Source organism: Crinia signifera, chromosome 19, assembly GCF_055691185.1.
Source record: "Crinia signifera chromosome 19, ASM5569118v1, whole genome shotgun sequence".
NCBI classification, from domain to species: Eukaryota; Metazoa; Chordata; class Amphibia; order Anura; family Myobatrachidae; genus Crinia; species Crinia signifera.
In genome coordinates this window covers 48,967,371-48,986,178 of record NC_139226.1, presented here as the reverse complement: position 1 = coordinate 48,986,178, position 18,808 = coordinate 48,967,371, and the positions used below count along the sequence as shown (strand labels likewise).

Genomic DNA, 18,808 nt, shown 5'->3' with positions numbered 1-18,808 from the left:
AGTTTTATTCACAATCCTTAACCAGCGTTTGCAGGGTGAGGACAGAGAGTGGTGGGCAAGGTACAAGAGCCTATCAATGCCGATCATTGATTTCGCGCTGGGGCGTGCCACATACCTACGCGGTAGGCCCTCGGCAACACCCCCTCCCATTCTGGGAGCCAGCCACCACAGATCCCCTCCTCCACCTGCCTTGCGCACCGCCTCTTCCCTCCGGAAGAGGCGGTGTGCTCCTGGACGCTGTGTGCCCGGCCTCCTCTCCTGCCCGGTTTTTTAACCCCCTCCCTGCTGCTCCATCCCCCCAGGTGCCTAACTGGCTGCCCTTGGTCCCCCAGATGTGAAAAGGGGAACGGGGACACCAGACCGACCCCCCCCCCCTGTTGTGCCGGGTCACCGGCCACGCGGCCTGCCCCTCCCCCTTATGCCGCGTCAGCACCATAACGGTGCCTGAGCTCCCTTTGCATAAGGGATTTGGCTACTGCTGGTGCAGCCATAAAATCAAGTATATGAATAAGGGAAGGGGGGGGGGGGGTCTCAGGTCACAGAGAAAGTACAAATCTGCATCTGCACTATCCCCTACACCAGGCTTTCCCAACCACGGTCCTCAAGGCACACCAACAGTGCAGGTTTTAGTGATATCCAGGCTTCAGCACAGATGGTTTAATCAGAATCACTGAGGTACTAATTAAATCACCTGTGCTCGAGCCTGGATATCTACAAAACCTGCACTGTTGGTGTGCCTTGAGGACCGTGGTTGAAAAAGCCTGCCCTACACATTCATATATTCACTTAATCTGAGACAGTAATAGCTGCACTGGCACAGAACATGAGAGATGCATGTCACCTGACCCTTTCAGTTAGCTCTACATTTCCAGAATCTGCTAATACTGGACAAGGGAAAGGCGAAAACAGTGATCTAAATCATTCCGATTAGCCAATGAAATGACTGTTCTATAATAATAATAATAATAAATATTTTATTATATATTCCCCAGAAGGCTCTTTACAAACAGAAAAACCCAACAAAACCACACATTTTACAGAGGATTTTGTACTATAGCAAGTAAAAAAACACACAGGGGAAAAAAACTAGCATAATAAGCATAATGCAGGGTTGGTTCCGTCTTCTAGTTAATAAATTCCATGGGTTAGTTCTTCCACCCATGAAAGGTACTGGGTGAGGCAGCCATTGCGGGCACGCTTCAAAGGCTATGCTGGCGGAGATAAGCTATACATGGACCCAAGTCATATATGGGAAAAGTGACACGAGCAATAGGATATACTGTATATAAGACATTCGCAAAATCAGATCCCAGGCCCCGTGATATTCATGCCTCACCACAGGTGGTATCCACAGCCTGGATACCACAAAACTGTACTCTACCACTGTATGTAATATAAATGCTGAGTCTTGATATTTTTGCTTTCATATATGCTCATTCATTCATGTCTCTCTCATTTCACCCAGCTATGCTAAGGATGGCTTCAGCTGTTCTTCAGTTTGGTAATATTGTTTTTCGGAAGGAGAGGAACACAGACCAAGCATCCATGCCAGATAACACAGGTGTGTAATCACTTATCGATATTGACCCCCAAAATAGTGATCAGCTTTCTCTGTCAACTAAAGTCTGTCAAAATAATTCAGGCCAGATGTTTGCACAGACACAGGTGTACTTAAAAGTCATCAAAAGATATGAAGTCTATCCAATATTAACATACAACTTGGTTATTAAGTTATTATTGGGGGTATTCAATAAAGTGCCCTTTTTCTGACTAGTTGAAAAAATATAACTTTTTACCATTTTTAGGTTGAATTTACATATGACCTATATTCAATCAAAGTGCTGATCCCATGTTTTTGTTTCGACTGGTTTTTTTTTTTTTTGTCATTTTTCACCGATGCAGTTTCGACTTTAAAAAAAGTGAGACTTCTTCAGTGAAATACGACTAAAAACTGTCCGAAAACAGCTTTAATTTCATACTAAAGTTGTACTTAATTGAATACCCCCCACCCCCTATAGTGTAATGTTTTTATACATTGACTGCAAGAAAGATTTTATTTCTGTGTCTTTTGTACTTTTCTAGTTTACACTTTTCCTGTTTTATGCTAGTATTCTGCTGGTAGTTTTACTGTATAATTAGCTGTCAATGGGCTTAATTCAGAGCTGTACAAAAAACTGATGAAAAATGATGATTGTTGATCTGCGCATACATAGGGTCTGTGCTGTCAGTGGCAGAACTTGTGGGTTGTGGGCCCAGGTGCAAAACTATAACTTGGGCCCCGCAGAGGGTGACAGGGAGAGGCAGGGGGAGGCAGAGTGTAACAGGGAAAAACAGAGGGTGACGGGGCAGCAGTGAGGCCCTTAGTTCTCAGGGGGCCCTGGTGCACTGCACATGTTGTGCCAATAGTACTTCCATCTCTGTGTGCTGTGTATGTACAGATCTGTGTCTGCAGCTGCAATCACAGTGCTCCCTAAGCCACATTATGCTGCCCCCATTTTGGGGCAGGAAGGGGTGGAGTCATTCGGCACTTCAGACAACTGGGGCATGTTGGCCCTATTTTGTGGGTATCCTGAAGCCAGTAACTGCATAATTGTACTCAGCTTTTCTGGCTTCAGCAAAGCAAATTTTCCAGTCATCCTAAGTAACCTGAAGGTTACCCATTGTCTACGTAGATGATCCGATGCTGCGTTAGATGCAGCAGCGGATCACAGAAGCTGACAGAAGGCCTCTATCTTGCAGCATTAGCATTTAATCACACAGCCGCTGTATAGAAAATCAAGTGGTCATTACTGTACTGGAGCTAATTCTATATTCTGCCTTTATTTTGTATTTGAATGGTTCCTTATGTAACGGATCCACTGTCCTGTGTTTCTTTAGCTGCACAGAAACTATGCCATCTTTTGGGACTGAATGTCACAGAGTTCACACGTGCCATCCTGATGCCAAAGATTAAAGTAGGGCGTGATTATGTCCAGAAGGCACAAACTAAAGAACAGGTGACAAATCTGATAACAGCCTAATCAGCCCGGGCACATAACCTTATTGCGGCTTGGTAACTGATCTGGATTTCTGAATTTTCTCTTATGCAGGCCGATTTTGCTATCGAGGCACTTGCCAAGGCTTCCTATGAAAGGCTATTCCGTTGGCTGGTCCATCGCATTAACCGAGCTCTGGACAGGACCAAAAGACAAGGTGCATCGTTCATAGGAATCCTGGACATAGCTGGTTTTGAAATCTTTGAGGTAAATACCAAGATTTGGGTGATATATTTATATTGTTTCTCTGCAGGGTAAATACTGGGTGCTTTTGCATGCAGCACACAAACATCTTTAAGGCCTAGGTTCACCTTCATGTGCTTAAGCCAATGGGCTTATGCTCGATTGCTCAACACATTCCGCCTCACTGGTATGTGCTGAGAGGGGTTTTGCCTATAGTTTATAGGCTTAACCCTGCACTGTCTGTCCCTGTGGCTAATAGCGATGCCTGAGACCGCACATCGCCATTGCTGCAGGGCATACACATAGAGCGAGCAGTGCTCCATCAGTGATCTAGTCAGTTCGCTTAGAAATGGGGCTGAAATCGCCCCGTGTGTATGCCCCTTTACAGAGTACATAGGCCAATGAGAAAAATCAGAAAACCGTGACAGAATAATAAAGATAGCACTCTCGGCCAGTCTACAGGGAGTGGGGCCCACTGTGAATTGGCAGGGCTTCAGCTGTGCTATGAAAGTGGTTCCCAAACGCAGTCATCAAGACACCCTCCAGTCTGGTGAGTCAGGGTCTGACTCTGCAGCATGCAGGATAAGCATCCACCTGAGGGTCCTATCTCACAGTCCAGCAGCAGCTGCAGGTGCACCGCTGATTGCTGCTGCGAAGGCTGAGCAGTACCAGGCGGGAGCCATCCTGTCCCCTATTGTGAATGTTAGCAGGGCGGGCTCCTGGTTTAGAGCCAGTTAACTAGCAGCAGGTGCACCCAGATCTGCGTTGTGAGAGCAGCAGTCACGCTTTTATCCCGCTGTAAACTACACAGGTGCTGCTGTACATGCAGGTACCCCTTCCGGGCTTGGAGCCTGAGGCAGGTGTCTCCATTGCCTCTGGGTTTTACAGCTCTGTCATAGATAGCACCCAGATTATATGTTTATTTATATACAGTACTATCACTTACTGGCTGCTGTGTCCTGCACTGCTAATGACGGTGTGTAAGCAGCTGGCAGAATGGCCAGGGCTGGGTAGAATAGAGAAAAAGTACTCCCAAGTAAATCATCCTGCATTCACTTTGCAATTTAAAACCCGATACAGAAGCATCTCTTTGCTTGACCATTATAATAGTAAAATAAAGAATCAATCCAAATACTGCTGGTTTAGGTTTTGATTTCCATCCTCTGACAGATTGCGCATTAGGCAATCCTGTGGACCATTAGAGTTTGGCTTGAGTTTTGTAAAGCTTTGATTCTGGCTGGTGGTATATCATTTCCTCTTCCTTCATTTACAGCTGAATTCATTTGAACAGTTATGTATTAATTATACCAATGAGAAGTTGCAGCAGCTCTTCAACCACACCATGTTCATTCTGGAGCAAGAGGAATACCAGCGCGAGGGCATCGAGTGGAACTTTATTGACTTTGGTCTGGACTTGCAGCCTTGTATTGACCTAATTGAGAGACCGGTAAGGAGGACATTCTACGTAGACGCACACACTTACCAGGTTCTAGCGCTAGGATCAGTGTCAATATCTCTGTAAATCCATCGCTATTGTACACCGTAATCTCTTCTGTCGCTCAGGCAAATCCTCCAGGTGTTCTGTCCCTGCTAGACGAGGAGTGCTGGTTCCCCAAAGCCACTGATAAAAGTTTTGTGGAGAAGGTAATCCAAGAACTCGGCACTCACCCTAAATTCCAGAAACCCAGACAGCTGCGAGACAAGGCCGATTTGTGCATAATCCATTATGCTGGAAAGGTGAGTCATCAGGGCTAAACTCAATGTCTAGTGTATTCCTAATTTGTTAACTAAAGAGAATTAGTTGTTATTTTGGCCATACTAATTAGTTATTACAAAACATAAAAATACTAATTGGGGTTGGAGACTGCATTGGTTATACCACCAGAAGGGATGTGACCACTGAGGTCTGCAGTGGTCACACCACCGGATGGGGTGACATCGAAATAGGAGTTCCTGCTCTTTTGTTGCCACCAAACAGTGGTTATACACACGTCATCCACATTATGCCGGTAGAGGTTGGGGGCTACCCATCAGCTCCCGGACAACTGAGCAAGCCCCCATCATGATGAGACTGGGCACAGGACACATGGCCACGCCCCTAAAATGTCATACAACGGGGGTAGTGTGGCATCAGGGACACATGGCCAACCCCAGTGACACCGTTGAACCCATCAGCATTTAAAAAAATCAATAGGAATGAATGATAAACCAGGCTCCAGAAGGATATAAATACATTAGAGACTGTACAAAGAAGGGCAACTAAAATGGTGCATGGCCTACATCACAAAACGTACCAGGAAAGACTAAAAGATCTTAATATGTATAGTTTAGAGCAGAGAAGGGAAAGGGGGGACATGGTAGAAACTTTCACATATATCAAGGGCTTTAACCAGGTCCAGGTGGGAGACATTCTTCACAGGAAGAGGAGCAGCGGAACACGAGGACATGCACTGAAACTAGAGGGAGGAAGTTTCAGGGGAAATGTGAGGAAGAATTACTTCACAGAAAGTGTAGTAGATCAGTGGAATAGCCTCCCATCAGAGGTGGTAGAGGCAAATACAGTAGTGCAATTTAAACATGCTCGGGATAAGCATATTGATATCCTTACAAAAAAATAAGGATCAAATATGGTTTGAGGCAACATGTTTAAAAAAGGGGCAGACTAGATGGGCCAAGTGGTTCTTATCTGCCGTCAAATCCTATGTTTCTTGTTTAGCGTTTATTTCTATTGACATTGATCATCAACTTTGACTACGCACGCCATAGTCTATCTATCCCTAGGGGTCCAGGCAGCTTTGAATAAAGGTTAATAAGACCGGACTACCTGATGGAATAATATAGACACAGATATAGAAGAAGTATGTACAAGCTTGCTATTTAGGTTCAGCTGTCTAATAACCCTCTAAATAGTGAGTCACTGACAAAGCCACAAGGACACTGATTGTACTGAAGATGGAATAGCTTAATTGTAACATCACCTGGGACATTTGTGATATGCCATCGCTATGGATTGTAATTGTAATAGAGGAAAACTGTATGTTAAAATGTTCTTGACCACTGATAGGTCGATTACAAAGCAGACGAATGGCTCATGAAGAACATGGATCCTCTGAATGACAATATTGCAACCCTGCTTCATCAGAGCACAGACAAGTTCACTGCAGAGCTCTGGAAAGATGGTGAGTACAAGGTGGTGTGTCAGGCGATGTATGTGATACAAAGGCATTTAGCTCTGTCTTTCATGGAAAATAATAGCACAGATGGGGGCCGGGCATTAGTGGTTTTACTAGATGGTTAATGTTGATGGTGAAATCGATGGTTGTGAACTATGCACTGAATGACTATTGTTGGTTTCACCAACCAATGGTCATCCCCGTTTGTGAACCTTTCTCCCCAAATTGATCTGAGACGTATTTGCCATTGACCATAAACCACTGATGATTTGGAATCATTAATGGTCGACAGCCACCCCTAGTATAGACACAGATGGTGTTTGGACCCTAGGAAGTAGGGTATCAAAAGAACCATCTTCCCCTCTTTCCCATAGCCCCATGTTTCCTGAGTTTTATCCAATGCACTGCAGGACCTTTGCACTTGTTTTTATAGTTTTCTTTCTTTTATACATTTTCTTTCTTGTGTTTTCTTTTCTTGATAGTCATTTTTCTTGTAGCTTGCAGATTTTGGAACACTATGATCATTGTCACAAGATCACTTCTGTAAATGAGCAGCGAGGCTCCGATACTTGTTGTGATCCCCCCATTGCCGCCGGCAGCCGCATCCCCCATAAGTTTGTATGGGGGATGTGATGCTGCACGATTTACCAATTCGCATTCTGGATATATTGGGTATATGACGGTAGCCCATTGTAGCCTATGGGCTACACACCGCACTGCCCAGCCGGCCGTGCGTTCAGCAGGGGGTCAACGCTAATCGCGAATGTGCAGACCCCCTGGCACCCGGCTGAGTACGTTGCAGGGACAGTCTCCTTTCGAAGCTCCTGTCCCTGCATGTGCACGGACATACATCCCGTATTGCCCGAAAATGGACACACGATCAGACGAAACACGTGTTATTGCAGGTCATGACTGCTGCTATAGGAGATTATGCTTCAGGTCCCTCAAGTACAATGCATAATTCCCAGAAACAGCATTGGGGCTTATAGGGTAGCCCCCATCCAACCTATTAGCAGTGGCGAAGCACCGCTGCTAATAGGATAACGCCCTATGGGCGGGATGTATCAATATTCACTTTTCTGTAGTGAAGTGGACTCCGTTTTTTCGCGCTTTTTTCGCGATTCTTTTGCGATGATTTTCGCGTTATTTACGATGTTTTTATGCATATCTTTGGTCCGCGCTAATGCAGACCTCTCCCGAAATCTTTTCGTTTTTTTTTTTTTTTCACTGCGCATGCGCGATGACGTTTTTTTATTGTCATGCGCAGATGCACCCACCTTTACCCTAATCCCATCTGGCACACGGCTCACTGCACAGTGCCTCACACCTCAATGGCTCCTGGTGCCTCTTGTCCGAATAAATAAAAAAAACAGGACAACCATTACAAAACATTCCACACCCTCCTCACCCACCTTTACCCTAATCCCATCTGGCACACGGCTCACTGCACAGTGCCTCACACCTCAATGGCTCCTGGTGCCTCTTGTCCGAATAAATAAAAAAAACATGACAACCATTACAAAACATTCCACACCCTCCTCACCCACCTTTACCCTAATCCCATCTGGCACACGGCTCACTGCACAGTGCCTCACACCTCAATGGCTCCTGGTGCCTCTTGTCCACATAAAAAACCAGGACAACCGTTACATTCACCTCCAGAAGAATTACCTTACACTTTACCCTGACAGGACACAACAGTTCGCCAGCAATATAAGGCGAATTATATAGAAGAGAAGCTGAGCGCTGCGAATGTTAATACATCACACAGCGCTTCAGCTACAATGCTGTCCAATGGGAGGATTTGTCGCGCCGGAAACTCCGCGATACTTCCAGCCGGCGGAGTTTTTTCAACAACTGAAAACGAAAACTTTATTAATACATCAGGCGAACAAGTGACGAACGCGAAAACGGGATGTCAACGCCACGGTAAGCGTTGATACATCCCGCCCTATGACATAAACTAGGGGTGGGGAACCTTTGGCTCTCCAGCATGGTTAAATGGCAAAACTGTAGCAGGGCACGCTGGGATGTGTAGTTCAGTAACAGCTGGAGGGCCGAAGGTTCCCCATCCCTGACATAAACCATGGTACAGTACATTACACTTTTCAAAAACTTTATTTTGTTTGTAAATACTGGGATGGAAATTTCTGTAAATTCTGAAATTCCTGTATATCGGTATAGTTGCTGTAATTTGCTAGAACAGAAACAACTGTGTACAGCTATATAATATGGCTGCCTTTATGTGATATAGCACATGTTCAGTTTATAATTATCTGTGTTTTTTCTTATGAGCTACATGCAACTAATTGGATTTTCATTTCTACTACTCTCTAACTTATTGAACAACTTTTCTCTCTCTCTCTTTTTGCTTTGCTTTACCCCTCTCATATTTCCCTAAAACACCATTAAATTACACATTGTATATTTTGTTATTTTTTTTTAATTTACTGTTTTATATTTATTTTCCTGTTTATATCACTTTATATCTTTCCAATTCACTCTATAATGAAACCCTTTCCTGACACCCACACTTATTTCTGTAAACACGTAATATGTTGCCTATGGTGCTGCTTTTTTTATTTTTATTTAATTGCAAATATTTTCACTCCACTTCAAACTCTATTTCCCTCTCCTACCTTGCAATGCCATATTTCTTTAGATATCCAGAATATTCAGGCAGTGTATTTCTTTGATACCTACGCTGTGCTGCCACAGGGTCCGGGTGAAAGTAGGTTACTCAGTTCTGTGCTGTTATAACCCATCCCCCAGCAGCCATGACTCATTCCCAGCATGCAATGCAACAACTAATAAGATGCTTGCTTACAGACCGTTCCATTTCTGCCTCTACCTACCAGTATTCTCTGTTCTTGCTATGACTTATAGAGATATTAAAGGCATGCTATATACTTATATATTTGTTCAAATTTTAAACAAGTTTATGGGTTTTTTTAAGTAATGTGTGTGTATATATATATATATATATATATATATATATATATATAAAAAAAACAAAACAGGGATACAATGGTTCAAATTATAACTTTTTGACTAAAAATAAATTGTAGCCAAATAAGATGTCAAGTGTAACAGTGAAATGTTTGTGTGTCAAGGTAAAAGCCCTTTAGAAGAATGTGGCCCCTAAGCACAGCATAGAGAACCATTTTGTTGACTGAACCAGCAATCTGTTCACTCAAAACTTCATTCATGAGGCGTAATGTACAATACTTAAACATGACTCATTGTGAGAGAGATCTAGAAATCATTGGAGAGTGATAAAGTGGATTGACAAACTACCAACCAATCAGCTTCTAGCTGACATTTTACAGGCTGTGTTTGAAAAATGACAGGAGCTGATTGGTTGCAGAGGAGGAACTACCATCCATTGGTGCAGCAGGTGCATTGCAGCGGAGGATTAAGGGGCCCACTGCAGCCACCCACTTCTTGTGTCATATTGTGAACTTGAGTTGGAGTGTAGGCGTGTATATTTTTGCACCTGGGCCAACCACTCTGTAGGAGACCATACAGGCTCAGCGCTGCCTCTGATTAAAAACCCTCCCATGATAAGGCCGCTGCTGCTGTCTTCCATGGGCCTGAGAAGCATGTGATGAGCACCATCAATTAGAGCTCAGCACAAGCTTCTCAGCCTCTGACTTCTTGTGCAAAGTCTCATGGGTCAACTCCCAGTAATGCACTTCACACTTGTGCAGTCAGTGTGCCTTGGCTTCCATTTAAAAAACAAACAAACATGCTGACCACAGGGGGCCCTAGATAGAGGGGGGCCCAGGGGCACTGACCCCCTAAGCCTCCCCATTAATCTGTGCCTGCCAGCATTGCAGGCATATAATAGATTATATAAGAAACTGTAAATAAATAAATAATAGATTCTGGATTTACAAAAGTGCAGATTTTTCATGAAAGGTTAGTTGTAAAACAAATTGCAACTTTAAAAAGAGCAATGAAAGCTCTACCTTTACCCCATAACCTTGTAATGATCTGACTACGATAACGATATTCACTCATTGTTTTTGACATATCAGCAGATCCAGCTAGCTTTGGAACGATAGTCATCCCCGTGTGCTGTCTACACACTCTTGGGGGTACATTTAATAAGATCTATTGAATATTTGATGTTGCCCATAGCATTTAATCAGATTCTACCTATTGTCTAGTAGATAGTGCTGAATAAATGAGAGGGAGAATGTGATTGGTTGCTTTGGGCAACATCCATCTTTCTATAGAACTACCATCTTAGTCAATTTATTGCTCAGGCTGTCAGAATGTTTAGCCCAATTATTGCATAGCGTGTACTTAGTAATATATTATTGCCAGTTATTTATATAGCGCACACATATTCCGCAGCGCATTACAGAGGTTATTAGAACACTCACATCAGTCCCTGCCCCAGTGGAGCTTACAATCTATATTCCCTACCACATGTACACACACACAGACATTCTAGGGTTCATTTGTTAGGAGCCAATTAGCCCATCAGTATATTTTTGGATTGTGGGAGGAAACCTGAGTACCCGGAGGAAACCCACACAACTATGGGGAGAATATACAAACTCTGCACAGTTAGGACCATGGTGGGAATTGAAGCAGCAGACCAAGTGAGGATATACCGTATATACTCGAGTATAAGTCAACCCAAATATAAGCCGAGGCACCTAATTTTACAACAAAAAACTGGGAAAATTTATTATTTATTTACAGTTTCTTATTGACTCAAGTGGGACCCTCACTTGAGTATAAGCCGAGGGGTTTTTTTTCAGCATAAAAACTGTTCTGAAAAAGTAGGTTTATACTCGAGTATATATGGTATTTGTGCATAATACTGTATGTACAAAACTGTATTACTGCTAGAGTGCAACAGTGTTCCAGTCAACAGTGTTTAGTTAGAGAGCCAATCAGTTAAGCCCGTATGGTCAAAAGGTCAACTGTGTTCATGGTCAACAAATTCATATCCAGACTAGTCGCACAAAGATGTCCCAATTACATATATCCCAGTGGTCTGTGTATGGTAGAAATGCAGCTTTGTTGCTGCCGGTTGTACTATTATGTATATACTTACACCTGACATCTCTGCTACTGCACAATCCTATTCTGTAAGTCCACATTGTGACTGTGAATGTAGCCTGCCTTCTCCTGCAATGCTAATGTGTCATGTGCAGTATTGTGTATGATGATAGCCACCCACAGCTTACTATTCCGTGTTTAGCATTCAATGAGAATTGCTTAAATAGAAATATATAACCAAATCATATATAGTGTTCTACCTGTTACATGATTTTAGCATCTGTGCCGTAAAAAGAATATGTAGTCATTCATTGTGCATGGTTCTTCTGACAGAGTCCCCAGATGGTCTCCAGGGAGGTTTACATAAGAGATAGAATTTCATTGAGTCATACAATAGTGAATGTGATGTAGCAATCAACACATTAGGCTGTTCCCCCTGATAGCTCTGATAAGGAGAACAGTATGTTCTTTGTATGTTTGCTCTTCCAATTATCCTTATTGTTGCTGGCGGGACGTACAGTATACACGTTTCGTGGCCTTTGGCTGTAGTTGAATACATATTCTGTAACTGAATCTATGTTCATTCAAAATGATACAGCTGTATTGCCTAGAACCCTGATTTTTGTTTTGGATTGGTAAAAGTTGCAACTGGATCTGACCAACACATAGAACAAGGTTAAATATAGGTCACACTGGGGCAGATGTATTAAGCCTTAACAAGAGATAAGAGCAAGGGTGATAAGGAGAGATAAACGTCCAGCCAATCAGCTCGTTACTGACTTTTTTTCAAACACAGCCTTTAACATGGCAGTTAGCAGGGGATTGGCTGGGCGTTTATCTCTCTTTATCAGCCTTGCAGTCATCTCTTGTTAAGGCATCTGCATCTTGTTAAGGCATCTGCCCCATTGCCACTCACTGGATTCTCTGCTGCCCCCATTCAACTCACTGACCGTTGTCATCATTATTGTAGCTACAGTTCTGTCAATAGGTCGAACACTATTGAAAGTCAAAAGGTCGACACATAAAAACAGTCGGCATGGTCAAAAAGGTCAACACAAGCAATAGGTCAAAATGGAAAAGGTCTACATGAAAAAGGTCGACATGATTTTTTCACTTTTTTTATTTTTAAAAAAAAGGTGGTTTTTCATACTCTATGCCAACTTTATACAAGTTGGCATAGAGTGGGTGAGATTATAATAGTGTGTCCAAAGCATGGCAAGCAAAGCTATATATATATTACAAAAAATGTATGTCAACCTTTTTCATGTCGACCTATTGCTTATGTTGACCTTTTGAACACGTTGATCTATTGACCTTCGACCGAATTACTGTCTACCCTATGACCCATACCAGTGCTGTCCATAGTGCTAAGAGATGTCAGAGTTTCCCAGATCTGTAGAAGTTTGGGGACCTCACACAACTTATTCTAACCTAGTACCCATGTGTACCCTATCCCTGAGTGACAGTGGAACTGCGATAAGAAACTTTCCACCCTCTGTCAGTTGCTGCATCCCTGAATTTATCAAACGGCCAGGGATCTGGAGCCACGTTATTCCGGGCTAGAGAGTTTCAGCAGCAATTGCATGTATTACGGGTATTGTGTGACCTTTGGCTTTAATGGAGTCTACTTTCAATTTTGAAAACTAGTTTCAGGGAGATTATAGTTGGTAATAGAATTTTGCAAGCGCCCCATTGAGGCTCCTCCCGAAGGGCGTGTCTAGTTATCGCTATCGCCCCAGCTATTAATAGCCAGCATGCCGGATAAATCTAGTTAATGGCCAGGGTCAGGGCCAGTGTTCTCAGCAGAGACACATCGCTGTGTGCCCAGGGATCTTGCTGAGCGTTCTGGGCGATGTAGCATCTCTCAGAATGCTCAGCAGTGTTGTGTAGACCCCAATAAGAGTTTATGTCAACTGCTGCAGTAGCGAAGGTCATAGTGTAACTTAAGCCATATTGTGACCTGGAGATGGTTACAACACTAATTAAGCTGTTGTTCTCTCATACAGTAAGTAACTGTTTTAATACTAGTATGTATCTTATCTCCTGTTATGCTATTATTATTTTAATTTTATTAAGGCCAATGCAGTTTAAAAATTACGATACTGATTTTTCTTGCCCTCAGTTGACAGAATTGTGGGTCTCGACCAAATGACTGGAATGGCCGAAATGTCATTTGGGTCGTCATACAAGACAAAGAAAGGAATGTTCCGCACAGTCGGACAACTGTATAAAGAGTCTCTGTCCAAGCTGATGTCCACACTGAGGAACACCAACCCAAACTTTGTCCGCTGCATCATTCCCAACCATGAAAAGAAAGTAAGATCCTATCCAGAAACATTGTACTGTATATACTGCTACGGTATGAGGGGTATTCAATGCCACTGACGACGAGCTACCGATGGCGAGAAATGCTGATAGCTCGCCATCAGTATTCAATGCCCTCCCCTCCACTCACTGTTTCCACCCGCCTGTTCCCTGAGGCGAGGTGGAAACTGTGAGTGTGGCCATTAAAACGACAGGGTTCACCACAAAATGCGGTGGACTTGCAGAATTTGAGGCAATTCTCTCCGTTTAAGGGGATCCTCACACGGCAAAGATTTGTCCCTTACATTGAATACGGCAAGGGGACGGCAATGGCTTTTGACGTGAGGATGACTTGTTTTTGGCAAGGAAAAGCAGTCCTAACCATACCAACCCCCTCGCCGGCCGCATTGAATACTGCCTATTTCATATTACATTCTTTTTCTGTCAATTGTAGATAATAAATAGAAGTTCACATAATGCATCTTTTTCATAAGTACAATTAAATGTAAATTGCATATATATGCTCTGTATAAATATATGTGTATTTATATACATTGTGATACCCATACTGTTATATATATATTCGCATGTGATCATTAACAAGTATGATGTGTAATGTATCAATAATTATTTTCTCACTTTGGTTGGTTAGGCTGGAAAACTGGAACCGCACCTAGTCCTCGACCAGTTACGCTGTAATGGAGTCCTAGAAGGAATCCGTATTTGCCGGCAGGGTTTTCCAAATCGAATAATCTTCCAGGAGTTCAAACAAAGGTAGGGGCAGGTGTAAGCCACATCAACAAAACCATTACGCTGCTACTCAGGAGAGGGGAACATATCAACGAAGAGGACTGCCCAAATGTGGTTGTGTCAACTGCTGTGTTTTCTGGTGGTTATGTCAACATGGTAAATGTCGACAGTATTAATTATATCGACATTCTAATGCCACAATGATGTAGACATTGTCAATATCTGCGCCTAGCATTTTCCTAGGCAGGCCTACCGGTTTTTTTTTTGGCACACCTGCATTTTTCTTAGCACTCCCCCTAAACAGCCGATTACCACCCCAGGATGCTGCCTTCCTGTCAATCACCTTGTGAACAACTAGTGAAGGAAAAAAGAAGCAGGAATTTGCTGTGCATCACGCTCATACATTGTGGCCCATAAGCATGCGCAGTCGATCGATAATTGACAGCCGTGCGACTTTGCGGGCGTGCAGGTCTGAATTACCCCTATAGTGGGTACACACTAGATAATATTTCCATTTTGTCTTTCCGACCTGTCGGAATCGGCAAAATCGTTAACAATATCGTCTAATGTGCACTCTGCATTAAATCACAGAGTTTATATTTTCAAGTTGTGTTTTCAACCATAGAGGAGCAGGAAAAGAACAATATTTGTCGATTATGTTACTATTAACTGGACAATACACAATTTGAAACTGGCAAGAACTAGAACGTCTGTAAGCTGTTGTGGAACTATTAATAGCTGCCCGAATGACCAAAGTGTTGGCCAAGAATGTACCTAGCTAATGTCGGAAATGACAATAGCATCTGGAATATTGCTCCTTAATGGGCCTAATTCAGACCTGTAAGCAAGGTTTCAATTTTTCCAGATGGACAAAACCATGCTGCACTGCAGGTGGGGCAGATGTAACATGTACTGAGAGAGTTAGATTTTGGGTGAGGTGTGTTCAAACTAGAGATGAGCAGGTTTGGATTTACTCGGATCTCAAAGCGGGATCTTATTGGCTAGCCAAACCATGTGAAAGTCGATAGCCAATCGGAAAAATCCGAAATTACGATAAATACAGAGTAAATCCGAGTAAAACCGAACCTGCTCATCTCCAGTTCAAACTGAAATCTGATTTGCAGTGTAAAAATAAAACCGCCAGTATTTACCCTGCACAGAAACAAAATAACTCCCCCAAATTCTCTTTCTGCACATGTTACATCTGCCCCACCTGCAGCGCAGCATGGTTTTGTCCATCTGCAAAAATTGCAGCCTTGCTAACAGGTTGTGTTCCACCGATTAAAGATGGAATGTGCTGTTTCTGAATAACCTATATCTCAGTCACTAGTATTATATTCACGTTGTGTCTGCTTATGTACTAAAACTAAATCATTCAGGTTTTAAGATTGTTTAAAAAAAACTAACTGGAAGTAAAATCTGCTTTTAAATACAGATACGAGATTCTTACTCCCAATGCTATCCCGAAAGGATTTATGGATGGCAAACAAGCTTGTGCCATAATGGTAAGATATTTTTAATTTATAATTGAATTATAAAACATGTTTTAGAGTTAAAATGACAACTTAACCTGATACTTACAATGTTTATTATGATAGAGCTGATTTATACCTTTCACAAAGTATTTGTGAAAAACGTTTATACAGTAGGTGACCTTTTTGGTATTCTATGACATATGCCTGCTGTTGAATAACAGCTACAGTATAACGGCCGATTCGACCCTGTACCCGATGGTCGGGGTTTGCACATGCACGAATATGCGTTTGCGCAAACCCCTGGAGTGAACGGCCTCTGCTAGTTTTACACTCGCTGGGCCATTTACGGGAGGGGGAGGGGCAGGGTCTCGAGCAGGGGAAAGCTCAGAATTTTATGGGCATGGCCTAAAAATGCTGGGCGGTCGATGTCTGCTTGGATTCGACCCTCACCGGCCAAGATAAAAGTCAGTCTAGACTGACTCTTACAGTATTTGTGAATGGAATTTTTTTTTTATCTGACGGCGAGCGACCATCGGATAATTTTTTCCCCATGCGGACACATGCAAGGGGATGTGTAAGCGCACACTTATATATATGATTAAGCTCCTAAAACATTTGTTAAAGTTTCAGCCCTTGCGTTATTTATGGACTGCCCATCTTCACATGAATTGATATACTGGGGTATGTTCAGGGCTATTTTTGTGCAGGCTCAAGCAGGAACTGTGGCCCTTATTCTAGCTCACTCTTTCTGACAAAATATTTCTTAGATGGACAAAACAATGTGCACTGCAGGTGTAAAACCCCACCCAAATCTAATTATCTCTGCACAAGTAACACCTGCCTCACCTGCAGTGCACATGGTTTTGTCCATCTGAGGAATATTTTGTCAGAAAGAGTGAACTAGAATAAGGGCCACAGTTCCTGCTGGAGCCTGCACAAAAATAGCCCTGGGTATGTTCGATGATTTTTGCGAACTGTGACAGCGAGCAGTGCTGACTGCTCGCTGTCACAGCTCGCACGGTCAGTATTCAGCTGACCCCCTGCACACGCCAACATGGAGGTTGAACGCATTGAATACGGGCCATAGAGTGGTGTATTCTGCCTCCACTTGTAACTGTGACCAATTTTTTTTCCTTATGGTTCCCATTTCTCTGCCCCCAAACAGTTCTGTGGGCGACAATTTTATTTTTAGATTTGAATGGGCCTCATTTTTTGCAAGTTGCACCATACCTGGGCCATATTTTTGCCATGCTCACCTCTTGCACAGAAATATTAATTTTTCTCCTGCAAATGTGCAACACAAGATGTGCGCTAGGTGGCAATAGAATTGGTGAAAAAACCCTGAGATGCAGTTGTGTAATGGTATTGTGCATTTGACAACCTTATAAGGACTGGAAGAGCGTTGTATCAGCAGCTCTGTGAGCTATTGCTCTTGCCTGTATTAAGTTACAAAGTGGACAACAGTAACAGAAGAGAATCAGGTTGAACATTGATTATCCAGCACCTGATTGTCCAGTACCTCCCCTTTTAATATGAACACATCAGGTGCCGGGGTAAGTTATGTAGGGTGCACACCAGAACAATTTGGCCTCAATTCCCCCAATTTCAATCCAATTCCAACCAATTGTATGTTGATTGTATGTAAATTGGGCATGTTTTGGCATTCCAGTTTAGATCGGATTCCGATCCGATGCGCGTCCCCGCTGGTCGTTTTATAGATCCTACCTGCTGCGCATAGGATCTGTAATAGAAAACATCCATTCATCTTAATACAGATCAAGATCGGATTGGGATTGGATCGTTAGCAGATCATATGCAACAGATCGCACAATCTGTTTACGATCTGATAACGATCAGGATCGTTCTGGTGTGTACCTAGCATAAGGATTGTGGGGAAAAGTTGGGGGGGGGGGGGTGTTGCAGAGGAGCGAATCATGCTGCGGGGGGCTCCCTGCTTTCAGATGGTACAACCGATAATTCGGCAAAATCTGTAATCTGGCTTAGTGATGGAACCGATTACGCTGGATAATTGGTTTTCAACTTGTAATAGAAGCTGATTTAATAAATTAACTTCAGTAGCCAAGTGTTATGGTTGTTTTTAATGCAGTCTTTTATTTGCTACATTGCAAAAGTTTGTTAAATTCTTTAAAAATGTAATTAATAAAAAAATATATATATCTAACTATTTTCTTATAACATGTTTTACTTGTTTGTTTTTGTTTGTTGTTGTTTTTTAACCCCAGATCAAGGCTCTGGAATTAGACCCCAATCTATACCGCATAGGACAGAGTAAGATCTTCTTCCGTGCTGGAGTGTTAGCTCATCTGGAAGAGGAGAGAGATCTGAAAATCACCGATATCATTGTGCTCTTCCAGGCTGCGGCCCGTGGATACCTAGCTAGGAAGTGAGTTCCAGGAGACGTCCCTAGCAAGGGAGACTGTTCTCAGACCTTACTTACTCCTATTATACAATAGGTCATAGGTCATGCTTTCTGTGAGGGCACACTTTTACATCTTATTATAGCTTTCAATTGTAATGTGTGGTGCTGTGAACTTTAAAAAGACCAGGAGAAGGTCGGAGATGACTCTCATGGCAATGAGCCTACATTAGCCCCGCCTCCTCTGTTTCCATGCTGATCGTTTGACCCTGTCAATCTAATGCATGTCGACCATATGCAGTCAACCTAATGTCTGTCTATCTAAGCTATACCACACCTGTTCCCCGATTTGTGTTTATAAAATCTGCAGCTTTGCGCATGCTTTAAACGCGCCCCCCTGCCACCTGCACGAATGCCGCCCCCCTTGAGTTACCCCGCACACCAACGAATGGATGTTGAGCATAAACATCCATTGGTACTTGTGTATTGTCA

At 42.9% G+C, this 18,808-nt stretch overlaps 1 protein-coding gene across 8 annotated transcripts in view; it reads left to right on the top strand.

The window, feature by feature from the left end:
• LOC146042515 (myosin-10-like) overlaps window positions 1-18,808 on the top strand; it is a 191,511-nt gene that overhangs the window by 136,752 nt on the left and 35,951 nt on the right. For 4 of the 8 annotated variants that reach the window (XM_083162556.1, XM_083162554.1, XM_083162557.1 and 1 more), the window contains 11 exons: window positions 1,466-1,561; window positions 2,878-2,996; window positions 3,090-3,242; window positions 4,492-4,665; window positions 4,782-4,955; window positions 6,283-6,397; window positions 9,054-9,122; window positions 13,533-13,726; window positions 14,367-14,488; window positions 15,900-15,969; window positions 18,183-18,343. In XM_083162556.1, coding sequence (XP_083018682.1) covers window positions 1,466-1,561; window positions 2,878-2,996; window positions 3,090-3,242; window positions 4,492-4,665; window positions 4,782-4,955; window positions 6,283-6,397; window positions 9,054-9,122; window positions 13,533-13,726; window positions 14,367-14,488; window positions 15,900-15,969; window positions 18,183-18,343 — 1,447 coding nt within the window. The remainder of the gene's footprint in view (window positions 1-1,465; window positions 1,562-2,877; window positions 2,997-3,089; window positions 3,243-4,491; window positions 4,666-4,781; window positions 4,956-6,282; window positions 6,398-9,053; window positions 9,123-13,532; window positions 13,727-14,366; window positions 14,489-15,899; window positions 15,970-18,182; window positions 18,344-18,808) is intronic. The other 4 variants (XM_083162558.1, XM_083162559.1, XM_083162561.1 and 1 more) reach the window with 1 other exon arrangement.